The following is a 20,043-nucleotide window of genomic DNA, read 5'->3' on the forward strand; positions in this document are numbered from 1 at the left end:
ATGCAGTGGTATCCAAAAAATTGATCTACGGCTCAAAATTCTGTAAGGTTGATTTCTTTGTCTATTTACTCTCCTGAAACAATTTCCATAATAAAATATTGAAAATTATATCTTTTTACCTTATAAAGGTTTAGCTTTCGAAAGAACGCTTGTATGAGGGGAACTTTAAAAATGTCTTTAGCCGAACGAAATTTTTCATACAAATTTAGACGATCGAAATAAAAAAACCGCTTAATAATAGTTGCTGAGAAATTTTGAAAACTTCAGTTTTTTCCGTATAGCTATACGATTGTAAAACTGAACCGAAAAATTTGATTATAAATAAAACCATTATCTAGTGAAACTAACCTTATCAAGCAAAGCATTTCGTAACAATATTAACGCTGTGCTACTAATTGTAACTTTAAGGAGAGTTATTGACGGTTTTGTCTTTCTTTCAAATTACAAGAAAAATAGAAAATTGTTTGTTTTTCATTTTCAACAAAATTAAAAAAATAAATAGCAGTTTGCAAAAGTAAAAAATGAACAAAGTCTGATTTAAATTCTCGCGAACGCATGCAAATCAGAATTTCTTGATAAGGTTCAAATCATTTCTGACTGAAAACGAATCCATTTGAGTTAGGTGTCGTTACTATATAAGTTCTATATTACTATGTTTTTTCAATGCTACTAAAAATTGAAAGAACTACAATCTCTTGATTACTCCAATTTTATTCGAAAATATCAATATCCATACGATTTCTCGTCCTTGTGGTAGATCTCTTTGTTTCCTCTTGTAGAGTTACTTGCGTTATCCTCTCAAGTATCGCATACTCTTCGATTGTTTAAGGTCTTGGCCAAAAAACTGTTCAAAAGCCATCACCTTTCACGTTCAAAATTTTTGATAGGATTTTGTATCATATTCGATATGTCATAGACGATATATTACTTTTGATGTCGCAAATGAAATGACTGAGAAAACATGCCTCGTTTTATTAGTTGTGATATAAAAGTGAAAAATATTAATTCGATAAATGCTCGTTTTATTCATATTATATTTCAATGCTTAAAACGATTTATCACACTGTAGTGAAACCGGATCAGCTAAAACTATTAAATGTTTTTTTTCATTTTTTGGTAATTTTATTCCTTTTTTTAGTATTATTTCATTTATTTATTTATCAAAAATTCCCTATAGAGTAAAAATAAATTTTTACAACAATTTTAATTACTTGTTTAGAGCATTCATATCACTTGCGAGCGCATGTTTACATATCTTTAATATTTGTATACGTTACGAGGTCCGTTTTATAAGTTTTTTGCAAGCCACATAAAACGATAAACTTTTACTAGTGGCGACATTTAATTCCACGTCGGAAAACTTACTTCAGATAACATGTTTTCAGCCAAGCTGCTGATGAGTACACGCTGTTTTCAAGCCACATGTACCGTTCGCGGTGCATGTGTTAGCAAGTTTCATAATTTTAAATGGAAAAAATTTGTTTGGGTGTACAAGAGTAAATACATATTTTTCTAGTTCCGTACGAACAATAACCGGTACACGTCTTAAATAATATTATAAGCGTAAATAGTGTTGCGAAAGCATGTTACTGCGCGTTACTGAAAACTGTCCAAGGCAACGTGTTAAAAAGTTATAGTAAATTTTGTTGTTAATCACACGGTGTTCTCATGCAAATCCTGATTTAAGAAGTTCAAGTTTAAAAAAATTATCTTTTCCCGGTCAGGTCTCAAAATAGTGCATATTTGCTTAGATTAAACCTATCTAAAAATCTAAATGTAACTATATAAACTTTAAATGTATTTAGTTCAATACTCTATCTACTCATCTGCGGTGAGTACCGTTCCAAAACTTGCTCTGAATGTTTGTTACGATCTTCCAAAAGTGTAGAATGCTTAATAACGCTAGAGTTATTGGCTTTTTTAGTCTAAAGGATGCTGTTACAAGACGCCCTTTCCGTCGAATACTTCGCTGAGACCAACTTTGTATCACTGGAACTTTATTTTTAAGTTAACGTAGGTTTTATTTATAATTGTTAAGAAGATCCTTTTTAAAATTATTTACAGGAGTTTATATTTAGAATGCTTATTGGGCTTCTCCGCTTACGATGCAAATTTCTTCACTCGACTGAGTTTGCCCTCCGAAAATATTCTCCTTTTACGAGTAAGTTACAAATATATAACTTCATTATGATATCTTTGTCTTAATTACTTTTTCTCCAAGCTTCTGCTAACCTTCTCGACAATAGGCGACGTTGTCAGGTGCCGGCGGGTAAAGAATCGCAAATCTATAAATAAAATTTCGTTTTTTCATTTCAAGAATTTTTCTTCTGAGAAAATCGGTTCCAGTCAGCATTTCGTAACAAGGTGTCGAGGTATAAAGATATGGTCCTCTTGCCGATATACACAGAACACTGTACATAACTGCGTAGAAGACCGTAGACCCACTCCTATTTAAATATATTGGGAAAGTAAATGATTTTATAGTGTATTTGTTCACATTGACTGCTTGAGACTTTTATGCCTCACGCATTCTTCATTTCTCCACTCTTATACAGCGCGATCTTAATACATTTCTTTTGTCGGCAATGTATAAATAAATAACGTTTATATAACCTTTTTTCAATACTTTACATGTACGACTTTTAAGGCTTATTTATAAAGCAATGAATTCCATAAATAAAGTAATCACCATTCTTCATTTTTCTTTGTAGGTACTGTTTGAAGGAGACGGTAATGCCTTATGATACAAAATCAGCTAAATAAATATTCATAATGAAATCTGATAAATGTATTCTTCCCGTTATATATAATGTATATAGATAGGTATGCCTTTTCAATGATCCTCGTCGCGATTACCTTAACCACGTATATTCCAAATATTTAGTAAAATGTATTTAAATAATTGATAACATTTATTTTTAGATATTCAACAAATAAATATTTTTAATTAACGATAGTTATGATATTTGTTGATATTACTGTAAACATTGTTGTTATTATTGTTGACTGTCGTTCGTTCTGGCTTGTAGATATGGTAACACAAGAAAATAAAAACACAAGTTTAAGCGAATTGATGCATACACGGTTACAATAGAGATTTCAATATAATTTCCACACTGATATGGGGGTGTAATAGTATCAGTCTACATTATAATTCATAGTCAAAATTAAAAATGGAAAACAAAAAAGATATATGCAAATTTAATCTGAATTTTTATAAAATAATTTCATGTTCATAAAAAAATATTAAATAGTAATTTAAAAGGCATTATATTTATTCGCAATTGTATTGCATTTATTCTTTAGTTTCGCTTGAAGTGTGATAAGTAATTTAAAAAAAAAATAAAAAGAAATCCATTTTAATTTGCCATCAATTCATGAAATTCCCCAAAATTTTCATTTTATTCGTCAATTCATGAAATTACTAAAAGTACTCATTTAATCTTTGTAAGGTGCAGGTAAAATATTTCTTCGGATTAGCATTTTGCTAGTTCACCTCAAAAATCCTTCGATAAGATAACTCCGAACTTTTGTAGAAAAAGATATGTCGGAAAGTAAAACTTTTTGATACTTTACCGTTTATTGTCATAAAATAAACTTAGATGGAGTTTAACGAAAATTCGCTGTCAGTCCAACAGGTAAAGACATTAATATAAATATCGGAATAAAATCTGGAATTTCTGGCTAGTTTCCACACGGCTTATAAATAGAGATTTCGTTGAAGATAAGAAGAGTTGAATATTGACATTGAAAGGAAGAAGTCAATCTAATCTACGCTTTTTACGATCTAAAGAATATTAACGAAATAGAAAAACCGAGTTTAGTTAACTATTTGTAAATTAATGCAAAGAATTTCATTACGCAAAACGATTTAATTTGCTTTTTACAAAACGCAACTGTTGGGCAGTGGTCCGATTCATTTACAATTTTGCCGGTACAATGGCAACGTTTCTCGTAAATACTAATCAATTCAGTCCCGAAGATTTGCTTATATTAGTGGAAAGTATCGAACAAATTACTCTGGCCAAACAGATGAAAAGAACACGTAAGCAACAGAAGCGCGCCAAATATTTGGCGAAAACTTTAAATTATTTAGATCAGCAGTATCCAGTTAGATTTAGTCGAACATTATCCTCGATTAACACACCCTTAAATGAGTCGTTGGGTGGAACTATTGAACAGAAATGCCTACAAAGTAGTTGTTCCTGCTACAACATGGATCGCAAAAATTAGGGATTACCTTAAGGAAAATGAAAGGCGACAATCGATTGCTGGAAATGTTTAAACATGAACCGAAGAAATGGTCAATATTGGACTAAACAAACCTAAGACGAAGCCGTCAGCAAAAGTGTATTTCTCGAAAATTAAAAAAAAAAAAAAAAAACCCATACAAGCCAGAAGAGGTGATATTCAAACACATTGTCGTCATGGGTTAAACTTGAGTTGCGTTCGTTGGCCACCCATCGTTGGCTATCCAGTTCATTGTTATAGTATTATGAGTATATTAAGAGGCGGATGATATCAATGACTTTCCAAAACACGATGCATCTTCAACATGAAAATTAGCGGAACGAAATTTTGGAAGCCAGCCTTAGTCATCCAAATATTTAGTGACAAATGTTGTATTTAGAAATTTTATTGATCTTTTAAGTAAAATGATTTAAAAATAACTAAGAGTGCCAAACAAAACGTATGTCGGTCCAGCAAATTTCATCGAAGCATTTCGAAAGTTGTGATTTATCGGCCAACCAAAAGAATGAATAAAACTGAATTCCCGACGGACAGACGGATGCTTCACAGACGGATCGATTCACAATTTGATGTCGAGTAAAAAAGTGTAAATGTTTTCTGGCGTCTCTGAAGCATCCTTCTGGGTGATACAAAGCGTCTTCAAAAAATGATATGATTTTTAGGCATCTTTTACCATGAGATATTTTTAATGTTCGAGTAAAGGGTAGAAAGAGTTCTTAGATCAACGATCAATAAAATTGTACGAAATTGGTATTTATTTGCAATATATTTATTTTTAACTATTTATTTTATTGCACTTTTTTAAAAACGTTTTTAATCCTGAAAATTGTCTTGTGCTCCCCAGACAGTAATATATTCCCGTTAAATTGGCTTTACCCTGGCATCAATTTTATTGTATTCAGATGTTATTTATTTATTCATATAAATCTTTACTGTGAACATCATGTTCGTGTTTATCAAGAGCTATACGAATGAGGAAATTGTGAAAAGGATTTATTTGTCATTATGCTTTAAACATTCGTTTGGCGTTTCTTAAAATTGTCGCCAAAAAAAAAAACGGAGAACACACATTATAAAAAGTATGAACGGTAGGTATATTGTTTATGTTTCGCTGAGAATTTATACGTACTTAATATATGAAAACGAACACTTGTGAAATGTTGAGGTTTAAAAGGGTTACCCAGGAAAACGTAGTTTAAAATAAAACCTTTGATGTTGAAGGTTAGTTTAAGTGTCATATCTACTGCTTCAACTAAATATCTAATATCAGATGATATTCGCGTAGCAGCAGTTTACTAAAAGCTTTAGAGGCAAGCGGCTGCTTTATGGTTCTCGATATCGAATAGGCTTAGAATCGCAATTTGAACATGTTCCTCGAACCATAAGCCAAGTTTTTTTGCTAAAACTAGGGTAAGGTACAATTTAACACCCGATGGGTGTTAACACAGCTACAGGTGTAGCGTAAATTATGTTTTTCTTTATCGTAAGTTAGCAAACATCCCAAGATACAACATGATCTGGTCAGTTAACTCTGCGTAAGTACGGGATTATACAGTCCGATGAGTATATGTTAGCTGTAAACGGATGGCGGTAGCAAATAACTCTCACGGTCTTTATATACTAATTGCAAATTGTTTTAAACGAACTTAAATTCCGAGTTTAGCTTTCAATTTTAATGATTTCATATTTTGTGCTGAGTAAGAGCAGCAAAATTTCATCTATTCCTGGCTTTACATGACAATTAGGAAATACATAGTTTTCTGTGTGACCGCTTAAATTGAAAACATGTATAAACCCGCTTTTAGTTGATTACTGAACATAAAATGAGAATGACTTATATCAGAAAATAAAAATATAACATTTTAATTATAGAGAGCATAAAAATAAAAAAAGAAAATCTATACACTGGACACAAAAAAGTAATTTCTTTAAGTAAAACAAATAAGAACAATATAGTTCGGCAAGGCCGACGATTATATAATCTACACGAAAAGTTGCACATTACTTTCATGCGAAACCATATTAGAGGAACCCTTATACACCCTAGGTACAGGCGGGCGGTATACAAGAAATGAACCTACGCGGTACAAATTCAGTGAGGTTGACTTCTATGCCTTTTTACTATTTCACCTTAAGATATTGAAAATTAGATCTTTTTACGACGAATAAAGATTTCAGTTCTTACTATATAAAGATTCAATTTCCCCAGGCACATAAAATTTTTCATACCAATCTAGAATGTCCAAGTACTATTGCAGAACGAGTTTTGTCGAGAAATTTGGAAAATCGCAACATTTTTCCACATACTTTTCAAAATAAGACGGTTACAAAGGGAGTGGGCAAAAAAAGTGGTCCTATCCGAGCCATTTTCAATAGCGTTCTTCTTTGGATTAAAGCACACCAGCATACCAAGTTTCATCAAAACATCTCAAAAATTGCGATCTGTACCTTGAACACAAATTTACTTGGATAGAAAGACAGACGGACAGTCATACAGCCACACATAAAAAAGTTTATCATGCATTTTCTCAATCGATCGGTGTAGCAAAAGGTGGCTCCATCTTAACTCCTTCTACATATTACATAATCCTACCTGTCCCGTAAGTGGGATTAGGTATAACAAGCAAGAATGATACACTCAGATGCGAACGAAACTTTTATACCTACCACTTATATCTTGAAGAAGAGATATAAAAAACAATCAAAAATACTATAGTCGGCCCGTCATTAAATTCCCTACACCACTTTGTTTAACACAGTTATTCATACAAAGACGTTATATGGGAAGTGGGCGTAAGCAAACGAACCATTTTTAATAACGTCCGTGCTTGGGCCGAAACCTGTTGGCATATTTCATATCATTCATTTTTTTGAAAATTGCAGCATAAGAAAAGTGGAGCATAAGAAAGCAAGACATACAGACATGCTCAGGTTGATTTGGAAAGTGATACTGAATCGATCGGTACAATAAATGGAGGATCTATCTCTAATTTCTCTGGGTGTTGCATACTTAACCTACCCTCGTATTAGAAAAGGTCAAGGGTATAAAAAATTTAATTTTGATACTTTGCAGTATCCTCACTTTCTTGATCTGCATCAAATTCTTAATCAGTTTAAGCATGTATTTGCCCGCCCATTTGTATAAAGTTTGTGGCGAACGCACTTCAGTCCGCCAAAATAATGCTATCGGTTTCACACTAAGCAGAAACCTGAAAAGTTGTTGTACACAAGTTGCCATTGAAAATGTGTCAAAAGGATCTGAGAACACGTCTACAATACCACGTGAGCCTAAAACACATTTTTCCAAAAGAAAAAGAAAAAATTTATACTTTGCTCATTACTCGTAAACTACAACAGTTAGAACTATAAAAATTGGTACGTTATATATTCTACACGTAATACTACAAAAGTGGAAGAAAACGGAAACAATTGCCGGCGCCCACCCAATATTATAGATTATAAAAATTTTTTTTAAACCGCTTGCAACCTCCCGAAGGATGCTTGATAAACCCTATCAAGTATATACATTTTTGACCAGAAACGAATAATGGGTCTATTTCAGTATATCGTCCTTCTGTTTCCGCTGATTTATGTGGTAATCCCAAAGGCGATATATATTATCGCAATAATTACCATTGAAAATTATTGCAGACCTTTCTATATTGAAAATTGGCAAAACCACTCAGAGAACACGCCCACAATACAACAAAAACTGAAAACGGCCCTGATTTCAAAAGTAAAAAAATATGATATGATATCTATTTCGTTTTTGTCTAGTAAACTTGTAGCTTTTTTGATTAGCTGCTTCAAATGTGTGCGGGCTATACAACGATGCCCAGAGACACTATTAGTGATGTCTCCTCAGTTTGGTTCTATTTAAGGGGAAGTCCATTTATCTTTTAAGTTGGTTATAAAGTATTCATTATTCATATGCGGCGCTTAAAAACTTTCGTTTTTCTGTGTTAATAACAAAAAAAAAAATGAATCATTTAATTGTTTTAGCTATTTTTATATTGTTTTATTGTATTGTCAAGCACCTTCGAACGCAGTCCATTCCTCTTGTAAATTTGTATTAGTCTGCATTTCATCTATTTTCTCAATTCCGATCAAAAATATTCTTTCCCATTCAGAATACCGAAATATACGAACTGCCACGCAATAAGACATGTTACTCTTCCTTAATTTACTTATAAATTAAATTATTTCTCAAACTTTATTGTTTTTTCCATTTTCACCAATGTCGGTTTCTCTTTTCTTCGTTTTCTCCCTCCTGAGAAAAGAACAATCGCGTCAATGCATGGTTGCATTCTTCAAGAAAAATCTTATATTACAGATGAGTCCAGTTGCTCATTTATGGTGGGCGTGCATGTAGGCAGATTGTTTCTGTTTTTCAAACATTGGATTCTTAATCGATCAAGTTTGTGGCAACTTTCAGCTTCCTACCTTGACGTTTGCGACTGTGACATGTCGATAAATCTAGAGGATGGAATATTCGCAATATATGCAGAACGTCGGTACGTCTAGTGTTAAGTAGGTATAAATGCGCATAAAATGTTTTTGTTTTTTTTTCTGAGGAAAATTTCATAAGCCGTTTAATTTGCAATGTGAAGTGTACTTTAGTTCATTTATGTATATATGTTTTCGATACTGCATTTTTCTATATTTTTACAAGTGATATATATACAATATTTCTGTTATTGTGTAACCCAAGGCCAATAATTGAATTTACAAATAAATTTTCTTTAACAAACCAAAGAAAGTTATATGTGTAGATATGTTTACATATATATATCTACACTTTATGTGTTGGCAGATGAAAAATAAATTTTGAGGCTCTATACTGTTATTTATATACAATTTTATGGCTAACATTGAGGATTGATTGTACGCCAGATTTTTTAGTTATTTCCAAATATATATACGTACCCGTGTTAAAGAACTTATAAAGTATCCATTTGTAACTCACATGATCATGAAAATCTATATATTTTAAATTGTTGTTGTGTGGATTGACTCGGAATTTTTAAAAAATGTTTATTTAATAACTACTTTGTCATGTTAACACAACTCAGTTTCCTCGTACAATTCCTAAAGTGTGGGTGTGCCATGATATTCAGCGAATTTTCACTCGTCTACGCTGCGAAAGCGAGTTATGGTCAGCGGTGCTCCCAATACGGGAAGGAGTTTAGCAGCTTCACCTATTCAAATGCATGGGGGACGCTGATCTATTTTCGCCTTCGTTTCTTGCTTACCATTAAATTGATTACTACAGTAGAGCAGTATAAACTGCGTTGGCGACACCAGAAAATCATTCTAAGATTTATACCCCAGATCTTATCAGAGAAGATTGATCCTAGTGCCTTAGATGTCGGTACGAAGCCAATATGAATAGACATATGCTCTTTAAAATTTTTTTCGAAATTCTGATTTTAGTGTTCAAGACATCGATGAATAAGAGCAGAAAATCATTCTAGAATTTATAACCGAAATTTCATTAGAAGAAACTCATCCTAGTCGCGTTTTCGTTCTAGTGATTTACATGACGGTGCCAAGTCAATACGAGTAGACACATGTCCTTTTTAACATTTTTCGAAATTAAGACTTTAGTGCTTACAGTTTCGATGAATATCTAAAGGTGTTCGCCTTTTTTTATTTTTTTCGGAACAAGAAGTTTTCTAACATTCAAAGCAACTCTTTGTTTACCTAAGTTCGTCAGCGCACAGACGGGCAACACAAAAATGCGACTAACTTACTTGTTCGATGCTCGAATGCTCTTAACTAACAGAAAACCTAATCTTTATATGGACTTTGTGAGATTTCTATGTAATGACAGGACTGCGCCCGCCGCTCACCAGGGCTAGTTCACAAAACTGTTACCAAAACGCAGTCGTCGTAGTTTTATTTTATGTTATCATATTACTTAAGCTTTATTTAAATATAAATAGACTATATGTCAGGACTAGCAAGCCCTTCGAACAAAGGTTTAATTTCTAATATCTGTAACGTTTTTTTGAGATGCGGCCTAGCTTTTCAAAGGTAGAGCGGTTGCTCGTGCCCCTCGATTCCGCATCACAGAAAGAAACAGAAGCAGTTATAAAGTAATAACTAGAAGAGAAAAGGTCTTCCACGTACGCTAGCTAATTATGCCGTCTGCCCTGTACGTCGTCCGTTGGTCTCTCCTTAGTCGGTCCAGGGGCTCCCCTACTTCCCCCCACGCGTTCACCCCCCCATACCCTCGCACTCGCTACGCTTTAGCATTTACAAATACCTGATTGTTGAGTGATGAAGCGCCAGCTAAAGGTGTAACGCCTTCTTGCTCCAGTCGCTGGGGTTCCATAAAAGCCGCTGTGGGCAGAATACCTGCGATATTGTCATCCATACTGCCGACGATCGATGTTGTCCATGTCGCCATCCGTTTTAAAAAAGGCAGGCGGCAGGTCACGCAGGATAGTTGTTAAGTAGTAGTCAATTCGCAGAGCCGCCCCACCGAACACCACATGTTAATATCAAACCTCCTGGTGCTGGTACGTTGAACGTTCAATACCACGTTTCAATGTTTCCATTCATACGACAGTTGGAGCACAACATCACTATTTTGCCGAGAGAAAAATGTCTACCCTTTTGTTCTCTTTCAAAGCTTTACCGCACGTACATTTTGCATCTTAACAATATCGAAGGAGGATAAATACATCCTGCAATTGCCGTACACGGCCATTACCGTGTCCGAGTTCAGTCTTGTGAACCCAGAGACAGCTATTATGACAGACTACCAATTTGACCAAACGACATACAAAACATTTGCCATCTTTTTCAGGTTTATTGCCTTATAATTTATATATTTAAAATTGCAAATTTTTTTCGTTTCAGTTTTAACATAACGTTAGATGATTCATTTAGCTAAAGATTTTATTTTAAAAGCACTACAAAAATACTTTGAGACAGTAGACATTCTTTTTTCTTTTTAAGTAAAACATAATTAACAAACACAATTAGATAGAACAACCGATATCAGAGAATTAATTATGTACGACGCACAGTACATTTTTATTGATTTTCACCAGACAAGGCCAAACGTTAACTGATCATCCAAAACTCTCCTTTCAAACCTTTTCCCTTTTTTTTTTCTTCTTGCTTAGCGGCAAGCCGCTATTCTTGCGATCACGCGATTTTACATAACGGGATGGCGTTATTACTACATTTTCGACAAAAACAGACCGACTGACACCCTACCCTAACTTTGTTCGTGGACGTTACATATTTTATGATGAAAATTAATTCACAGTAGTGCCTCAGCAAAAAAATTAACTGTGGGAAATTTGGACAGGCGCTATCACGAAACGCAAACTCTTTTATGGGGAGGAAAATCGAACCCTTCAATAGGCGGAATTTCATGAAAATTATGACTTTGTATTAAAATAATGTGTACTTTTTGTGTTTGTTAATGTGTGCTTTACGAAAACGAGCGAATAACCCTACTAGGCGAAGTGATGTAGGGTATGTAATAGTAGGTATTGCCCGACTACGATGTTCTTACTCGGTTTTAATCTTATCTTACTTCGGCGTCTGCTTAGGCTTAATTAAATTAAGATTAATAATTTTGTACGAGTCAACTTAATGCAAAACTATGAATCTGTGAATTTTCGTGATTTCGTTTATAATAAATCGTGACAATAATTCGAGTGAAAAGAACAAAATCACTCTCTTTAACTTAAAAATGATCAAAACGGGCAGTTAAGAAGTAAGTACTATAAACAACGTAGCCAATTCGCACCACACGAATAAATAAATGTTGTGAGAAGACTTTGGACGGGCTTATCGCGGACGCAGCCAACTCTCCTCAGAAAGTTCAGCCAGGCGCAAGAAATTCATAACACCGTCATAATCGGTATGTGTCAAAATGATTTTGAGTTCTGAGCAACTTCGATGCGGTTTTCTCTTGATTCACCTTTTGCCCGATATTGACTCAACTTAACGGTCGTTTCCAGACCATATACATATAGGCCATTTCCAGCAACGATACCGTTTTGATGGGGTCTCCGCAGGCAGAAACCATTATTTCACAGACAGTAAAAGTTGATAAGGCGGCAATTAGGGTGAGTATAACAACTACAGCAACTCTGCAGCAATTGAATATATTCTACATTTAGTGTTATTCATCCACAACAAAATAATGAACGAATTCACGAATTTTTAAGTTTTCTGAAGACATGAAACAGAAATGAAAACTATACAATGCTTTTTACATAGAAAATTACTTCTTAAGACATAAGATAGTTTTTGTTTAAAATCAAGCTGATTTTGTAAAAATAATTTTTTTCCATAAATCAGCGACACCTGCTTGCGATTTCCTATTAATAAAGTGGTAGACAAAATCAAAAAAATAAAGCAAACCAATGAGATTTTTAGAGGAACTATGTGATTTTCAGAGGGGTCTCCCTGTCAATACATAAAATATAGATGCATCAAATAAATTAATGCATGTAATAAGTTAACTTCTTACATTTTCTTTAGAATATGAAATTAATCACATGTTCACGGTTTGAATAGTATTGAATAGTTTTTTGTTAAGCATTGAAAATGAACGCCCAATCCCTGTAAATGTGTCAAGTTTTCAAGGCGTTCGATAGTTTTTCACGCTAAATCATGAAAAGCTTAGAGCATAAAGTCGCAAAACTTAAAAAGAAGAAGAAATGCGCAGTAAGAACGCTCTGAAAGGCTATGTGTGAAGATTTGTTAAGAGATTTAACCATAAGGATAAATCTGTAACGATAGCTGCAACGTTATTAATAACACATTTCTTAGCTCTATATGAGGGCCCATCATGTTCAGTATTTTCATTAACGACCTAGTTACTGGCTATGATTATACACAACATTCTAAGAAAATTGTGTTTATCCTCCTCGTATGCAGTCAACGTATACTGCAACCTTGATTGCGCCTCGAGCGCCAAGCTAGAGTTGGCTGTCAATAAATGTGCCAGATACGTTTTCCAAGCGCGTAAATACGACAGAATATCGTGGCTTTAGGTGGAGATTTTAAATTCTGATCTTTCGTCATTTTTTAGTAAGCGAAATGAGATCTTAAACTAATTTTTACCTGTAATACAAAATGTCTATTTGAGAAAATCCGGTTAGTCTAGACGTACGATGAATTTAACTCTTCCAGACCCTTAGTAAAGTTCGCTCGCAATTATAGAACTTTTTCAAACCTTTGAAGGTTCCTAGTATAACTCAGCGAAAGTTATTCACATAAATAGGTTGCCTAACATTCGAAGTAGACAAACAATAAGCCACACACACATAGAAACAATAACAAAGTAGAGTGAATGCTGAAAATGTCAGATATTCTCTTCATTTTATATAAATTATATTAATTCCTCATAACGTATGTAAACACTATACAGGCAGATTATTGTTTTTTTTTTTTTAATTAAATTTCATTTTCGTTAACTATGTGCAATTAGCTACGGGATATTTCTTTGGTGTCTCGGTTACTGCCGGTGATTTGACGTGACATATATAGTTTTGAATTTTATGATCTGGATTCAAATGCAACGGTATTTCATAATTAAGTTTCATTTTGTCGTGACATAACATGGCTCGAGAAAATAACCTAGCGTTAAAACATTGGAACATAATAATGATCCCTGGTCATGATTGATTTCTCTAAGACTTTCAATACTGCGAATCAAAACTTACCATTAAGCAAGTTAAAGTCTTATTTTGGCTTTGGTCCGACGGCGATCAAATTTGTTAGGTCTTATCTTGATAGTCATTGCCAGTGCGTGCAGGTCGGCGATTGCTTCGCGCGCGTTCGTTCTCGCGCACTGCAAAGCTCTCGGGATGAGGGCGTGTAACAGAAGCTCAGCCTGAATTAAAACGCGGCTGAAATTCAAATACACGAGACGGTACCGGGAGCCGAGGCGTTGTTAAGAAATTCGAAAACGGTTAACATCGGCAGTGTTGATGATAGCGATTTTAACAACAATCAACGCGAATGGGGGGACGTACCATACAGCAAAAATGAAGCCGGCAGCGATGAACAAAGTAGTGACAAACAAGAAGACAGTAAATTGAAAAGTTAAAATGGGAACAGTAGTACCGATGACTCTAACGGAGATTATATTGAAAGGGAATTCGTAAAAGTATCGCCTGTGATTCCACCCGATATCAAAAGGCTTAATAAAAAATAGGCTCTGGCAAGAATCTGGCGTTAACTCGTATATTTACTGACGAAGATTTCAAACGCATTAATGCAGTCAATCTTAAAAAGACAGCTAACAATACGCGCAAAAAGAAAATTCAGAATTAGCAAAACTCAATAATCACGTTTGGAAACGGTTAAAGATGGGCGCTGAGATCTAACTCTGTTGCCGACATTTTTTGCACATGCCAAGATTGCTTTAAAACTGAGAAATCACTAAAAACATGTTCATGTTCGTTCGCAAACCTTCAAGGTATACGTAAAAAAGAAAAACTAAACACTTTACCACACGTTGTGGCCACAAGTCATCAGCAGCAGATGTTAATGGAATTCAGCTTTTATTTTTTTCAAGGGAAAGTTGTCCCATAATACCATATAAGCAGTTTATGGATGTGAACAACAGACAATAAATCTATCAATGCGGTAATGTCTTTACTCATGGTCAGTGCAAGATTTATGTATGTAAACTTAAAAGCTTCTATTTTTGCTTGTTTCTGATTATTTGAGCCAATTTCAATTTGCCTTTCGTTAACTGCGGTGTACGCACAACATTAGTGAAATTTGCCTCAGTTATGCAAGTGTTACGTAAGGATTGTAGTTGTCGCCGTTGTCCCCGCTCCAAATTACCATGAGCACTGTGACATTTTGGTTGGTCATCGATTGCTATATGTTCGATTCGATCAACGCGCATACTGCTCGGCCTCTCGGTTAAATAGTCGTTTATGTGTGCGTTAGAGCCATTGCTGATGTTTAAATTAACTAAACGCTCCTGTAAGTTGCTACGCAAATGTTGATTTTCCCATTGCAACGATTTCTTTTTTTCAACTAAGCAAACTACATCAATTTTTGCATTGTTTACGCGTTTCCAAAAGTTTTCCATTAAATACCAATTACAAAAGTCGTGCTAGAGAGAATTAAAAAAAAAAAGAAAAAACAAAAAAAAAAGAAAGCAAAATAAAGGCAAACTTAGGGAAAAGGAAGAAACTGTGCTTAGCGTACATTTTCAAGATCCTCCTGCTGTAATGGTGTACACTCCTCGGAATGTTCAAACAAAGGTTTTTTGCCAAGCGTTGGTAATCCTGTTGGAAATAATTTTTCTCGTTCCGTCTCAAGCTTCCGACAAACGTTGGCCAATTGCAAAATGATCTTGCCTTTCTCGTAAATGTTTTTAAAGTTCTTGCAAAGAACTTCTCTTAGAATATCTCTTAGATCTCTTATAATTGCTTTGCTCTTCTTACCTTAACCGTTTGATAGCTTACTACACTCATCAGCTTGAATTTCTCCTGATTGTCTTGTATTTCTTGATCTACGTCCTTTTTGAGTTTTTTTAATTTCTCTTCCAAGTGATCCTTAAGTTCTTTTAAATGTTTTGTTCTAGATTCATTTTTATCTTCAGCATCAGCCAGTACTAGTTTCACTTTGGCGACTTCATTACTAACCTCTTCAATTTCATGGCAATAATCGCGAGTTTGGGCAGTGTATTCTTCGTCTTTCTCTTTCAAATCTATGTAGTCGGCATAATACTCTTCGGTATGGCTAACATAATCATTTAAAATTTGCTGGTAAGTTTGCCAGAGCTGTTCGAGTTTCTTTTCACCTTTGTCGGCAATGTCTTCGACTTTCAATTGCATCTGATTAAGAATAGTAATGATAAAGAGGAAACGCTAGAGTGTTTCATGTTAAAAGTAAGAAAAGAAAACTAACGGCAAAAAAATAAAGAGAATTCTCCAAATTTAATCCAGTTACTCAACTCACTCAAATTATGGTACGCTCACTATTTACGATTCCCGTCATCGAGTTATTGTACGGCACGAAAGACAAAAACTATAAGATCGGGCTTTGGGTTAAACGTGCAAATCGAGTTACACTTCTCGTTCGTTGCGTTTGCAACTGAGTATATGTTATCATCGGTGTATGTGTAACAAAATAAAAAGCTAGATAGCTATTTTACTTTCGGGCTCTTTCGAGTACCACCACTTTCAACTGCAAACACGGTATCGAATTCTGCTCCCTAGCTGGTTCGTTGCCACTTTTAAGACCAGAATTAAAATCCTCTCGCGTTTAAACACGCGATCTTCAACGCAATAATTGACCGGATTTCCACGCAAGAGCACTAAATTCTTATTCATTTCAAAATACTCACTAAGTAGGAATTAAACCGTTTTTAAACATACCACTGTAAGACGAAAGGAAGCTGCAGACACGCTATAAACTATATATATTCTGAGTTGATTTAGCCATGTCTGCCCGTCTGCTCGTCTATGCGGTGTGTGTTTTTGGCACTCTATTGGTCGCAAAATTTGGCAGAAATATTGGAAGTTTTTGCACGCAGGTTGATATTCAAAATGGGCCAAGTCAGGGCAGAAGCGCGCAGTGGAACTGAACGTAAGTCCGTTTTTTGAACAAAAATTTTTAAATTTTTGCTCGTCGCTCGGAAATTATTAAAGTTAGGAGGCTGAAATTTTCCAAGTTTACTTTAAGAAGCGCTATACCCTTTACGTGCAAAAATTCGTGCAATCGGCATGCCCACACAAAGTTAAGAGTAATTAAATTTAATTTTTTTTACCTATTGACAATGTTTAAAACTATTGTGCACATACTTAAAAAAAAAGGAAAATATGTTATCCGTCTAAAATTGGGTTAATTTTACAATGAATGCGGCAGACACCGCGATAAATTTTGTCTTAATAACACCAGCGAAACGGGTATGAAATAAAAAAACTTGCGGAGTAGAGTGCGAAAAGCATAGTGGTGGGTACGCGAGATTCGGCCCCGGCCCAATATAACTTTCTCACTTGTTCTTTCTGTTTTCGAGGCACCAATGAAAAGAGCTTCTATCCGAAGCCCCTTTATTTTTCCATGATGGTATTTAGATTATATTCAAAAAATGGGAGAACAACTCCAAAAACATGCAGTTATGGTTGGATAATTTTAATTTCGTCAGAATTTCCTGAAATCCTCCAAAATATCACCAGCATCAACAACCGTTGCAAAAAGCCGTCCCCATCTCACTTCTTAGGAACAAAATTTAAGCCGAAGCAGACGCTGCGTTACGCTTTCAAACGTCTGAAGTAAATGTGCATAAGCTTAGTTGAAGCCTTTAAAAACAAGGTAGGGCAATTTGAAAGCCGTTGTCCTAAACGACGATAACTACCAATTTCAGCGATTTGGGTTAATTTTGCTTTGCTGTTGTTATTGGAAAAGCAAATAAGAACACTATAATGGGGCACGGTCTACCGTTACTCTACCCTTACCATACACCAGTTTGTTCAGTACAGTTATGCATATAACGACTTTTCAAAGCATGGCCTGAAATGGGATGTGGCCGAAGAGATGATCCGGTATCGAACTATTTCCAATAGCTTTCGTCCTGGGGCCAAAACATATCAGTGAACCAAATTTCATCGAAATATCTCGCCTGTAGGGCGAACACAGAAAAAACAAAACGTACAGACTGACTTAGAACTCACAGAGGTGAGTGTATCTGAAATCCTCCTGAAATGTATTGCATACATCCGCACAAGCTTAAGACACCCTTGCACCATCTGTGGTGTAGTGTATAATTGTGGCAGCCCGTCAAGCCAACAACTCCAAAGCCCCAAATGCAAAATTATAAGGTTATATCCACAAACAAAGACACAAAGGCCCAACTAGTAAAGTTGTTAGGCGTGGATTTTTTTAGATATAGAGATTCAACTTAGCACTTGATAAAGTGCTACAGTGTAGCTCTACCTACTTGCTTTTGGATCAAAAGGAGCTTAGTGGATATTTTCAAAATTGGATTGAAGTGAAATGGTTTGAACCACACACACCATTGGCGAAAAATGCAGCTTTTAATTAGATGCTATGTGAGGGCCGCCTTAATTAAAAACCTTTGCAAGAGTATTTTAAAGGTCGATTATACAATTAAAACCAGATCCGCAATTTTAATCTATCGAATTTTTAATTTTAGCGAATTTGAAACGAAGAAAAAAGAAGATAAAGAAAACGAAAGGACGATCTCTTGAAATAAGGCGTTTTACGCTTACCGTTGCTTTTAAATCATCCAGTTTTTCTAGATACCTCTCGTAACCGGCTTGTTGTTCATTGCGGTTTTTTTCTTCCAGTTGGTAGTAGACACATTCTAATTTCACTTGTTGACAATTTGTAGAGCTTTTTAAATTCTCGTAATCGCTTTCGAAATTTTCCAGCATCGTTTCCTTTTGTGTGTCATAATTTTCTTTGAAATAGTTCAATCTCTGTTGCTGAATATCTTAATTGTATGAAACGAAAAAGAAAAAAAAATGTTTTTCCTGTTGTTTTGTGTAGCTTTCTTTGCACTCACTTATGAATTTCTGTAACATTTCTAGATGAGACTGTACCGCGGTATCGTGCTGCCCATGAGCTAATTCCAGATCATTTAATAACCGTTTTATTACATTTTCTTTATGTTGCAATAAATTATCACAATATTTTCTCATATTCAAGATTTCATTACGCAATTCCTGACATTTCAATTTTCTCAGTATGCAACGCCATTCCTGATTTATTTTGGCCATATTCAAACGACAAAAGGCCTCCTCACGTTTCAATTTATTCTTTGTAAAAATAATTATGCGATCAATAAACGAAGCGATAAGATAAGAAAAGAAGGGTAAAACAGCGAACGGAAATCTTTCTTACCTTCATATATAAAGCAATTAATTGAATTTTACGACGACGGGCCTCCTCTTCAATATCAGCTCGTAATTGTAGATAGCGGGCTCTCTCCTCTTCCGACATTTTGGCCAATTTATTACCTTTACTTTTTTTACCCATTTTGTTATTTGTTTTCACAAATTTTTTCTTATATTTTTAAGAAAATTTTAAGGACTTGCAAAAAACGCTTGCTTTGGATAATAATTCACCGGCAAATGTAAGAAATGCTTTGCCAGAGTTTCCAGAAAAAACAATAAATTTTATATGCACACTCCGTACATAAGTATTTATGTGAAGCGAACCCATCCCATCGTTAACCATGAGTGAAAACCATGGTTACTAACAACTTCGAGACATCGCCACCATTGCCGTTAGCTAATATCAATGTGATTACCTTGGTTTTAGTTTGTAAATGATACGGTCGATTGGAAGATTGGTAGTGAGAAAATAAAAGAAAGTCTCTCTCTCTCTCTTTCTCGTTCTCTTACGTTGTTTGTTGTAGGTAAACAATTAATTTAAAATTTAATTTTTGAAATTGTTACAAGAATTTTTATATTTCCATATTATCATCATCATCATCATCATTGTCTGCTTTCCTATATTATTATTATTATTGCTTTAACGATGTCTTCCTAATTTTGCACTTTATTTTTGTCATAAATAATTATCAACATTGATATTTCATATTTATGCTTGGCTTACAGACAACTGACTATCTTTAACAGTAAGTTGTGAGTCGACATTTTCATTCGTTTATAAATTTTGGCGATAAAACTAGTAACAACCGTTCATGTCATCAAAACATATACATTAACACTTTTAACATGATTGGTTGCTTTATCTTCAATCAGAAAGTGTATAGAAAGGGAGACAACGAGCAAACAAGAAAGCATTTGTGTGCGTGTGCAGTGC

General features: G+C 34.6%; 1 protein-coding gene across 1 annotated transcript; it reads right to left on the minus strand.

Annotated features, from left to right (window-relative positions):
• Window positions 1–14,932: 14,932 nt before the first annotated feature.
• On the minus strand, window positions 14,933–19,251 carry LOC119641004 (dynein regulatory complex subunit 2). The gene is made up of 6 exons (XM_038039425.1): window positions 19,117–19,251; window positions 18,779–19,031; window positions 18,483–18,706; window positions 15,693–16,085; window positions 15,454–15,630; window positions 14,933–15,358 (listed from the first exon to the last, which is right to left on the minus strand). The coding sequence occupies exons 1-6, from the start codon at window positions 19,249–19,251 to the stop codon at window positions 14,933–14,935; spliced, it is 1,608 nt and encodes a 535-aa protein (XP_037895353.1).
• Between the last annotated feature and the right edge of the window lie 792 nt (window positions 19,252–20,043).

Source organism: Glossina fuscipes, unplaced genomic scaffold, assembly GCF_014805625.2.
Source record: "Glossina fuscipes isolate IAEA_lab_2018 unplaced genomic scaffold, Yale_Gfus_2 133, whole genome shotgun sequence".
Lineage (NCBI taxonomy): Eukaryota > Metazoa > Arthropoda > Insecta > Diptera > Glossinidae > Glossina > Glossina fuscipes.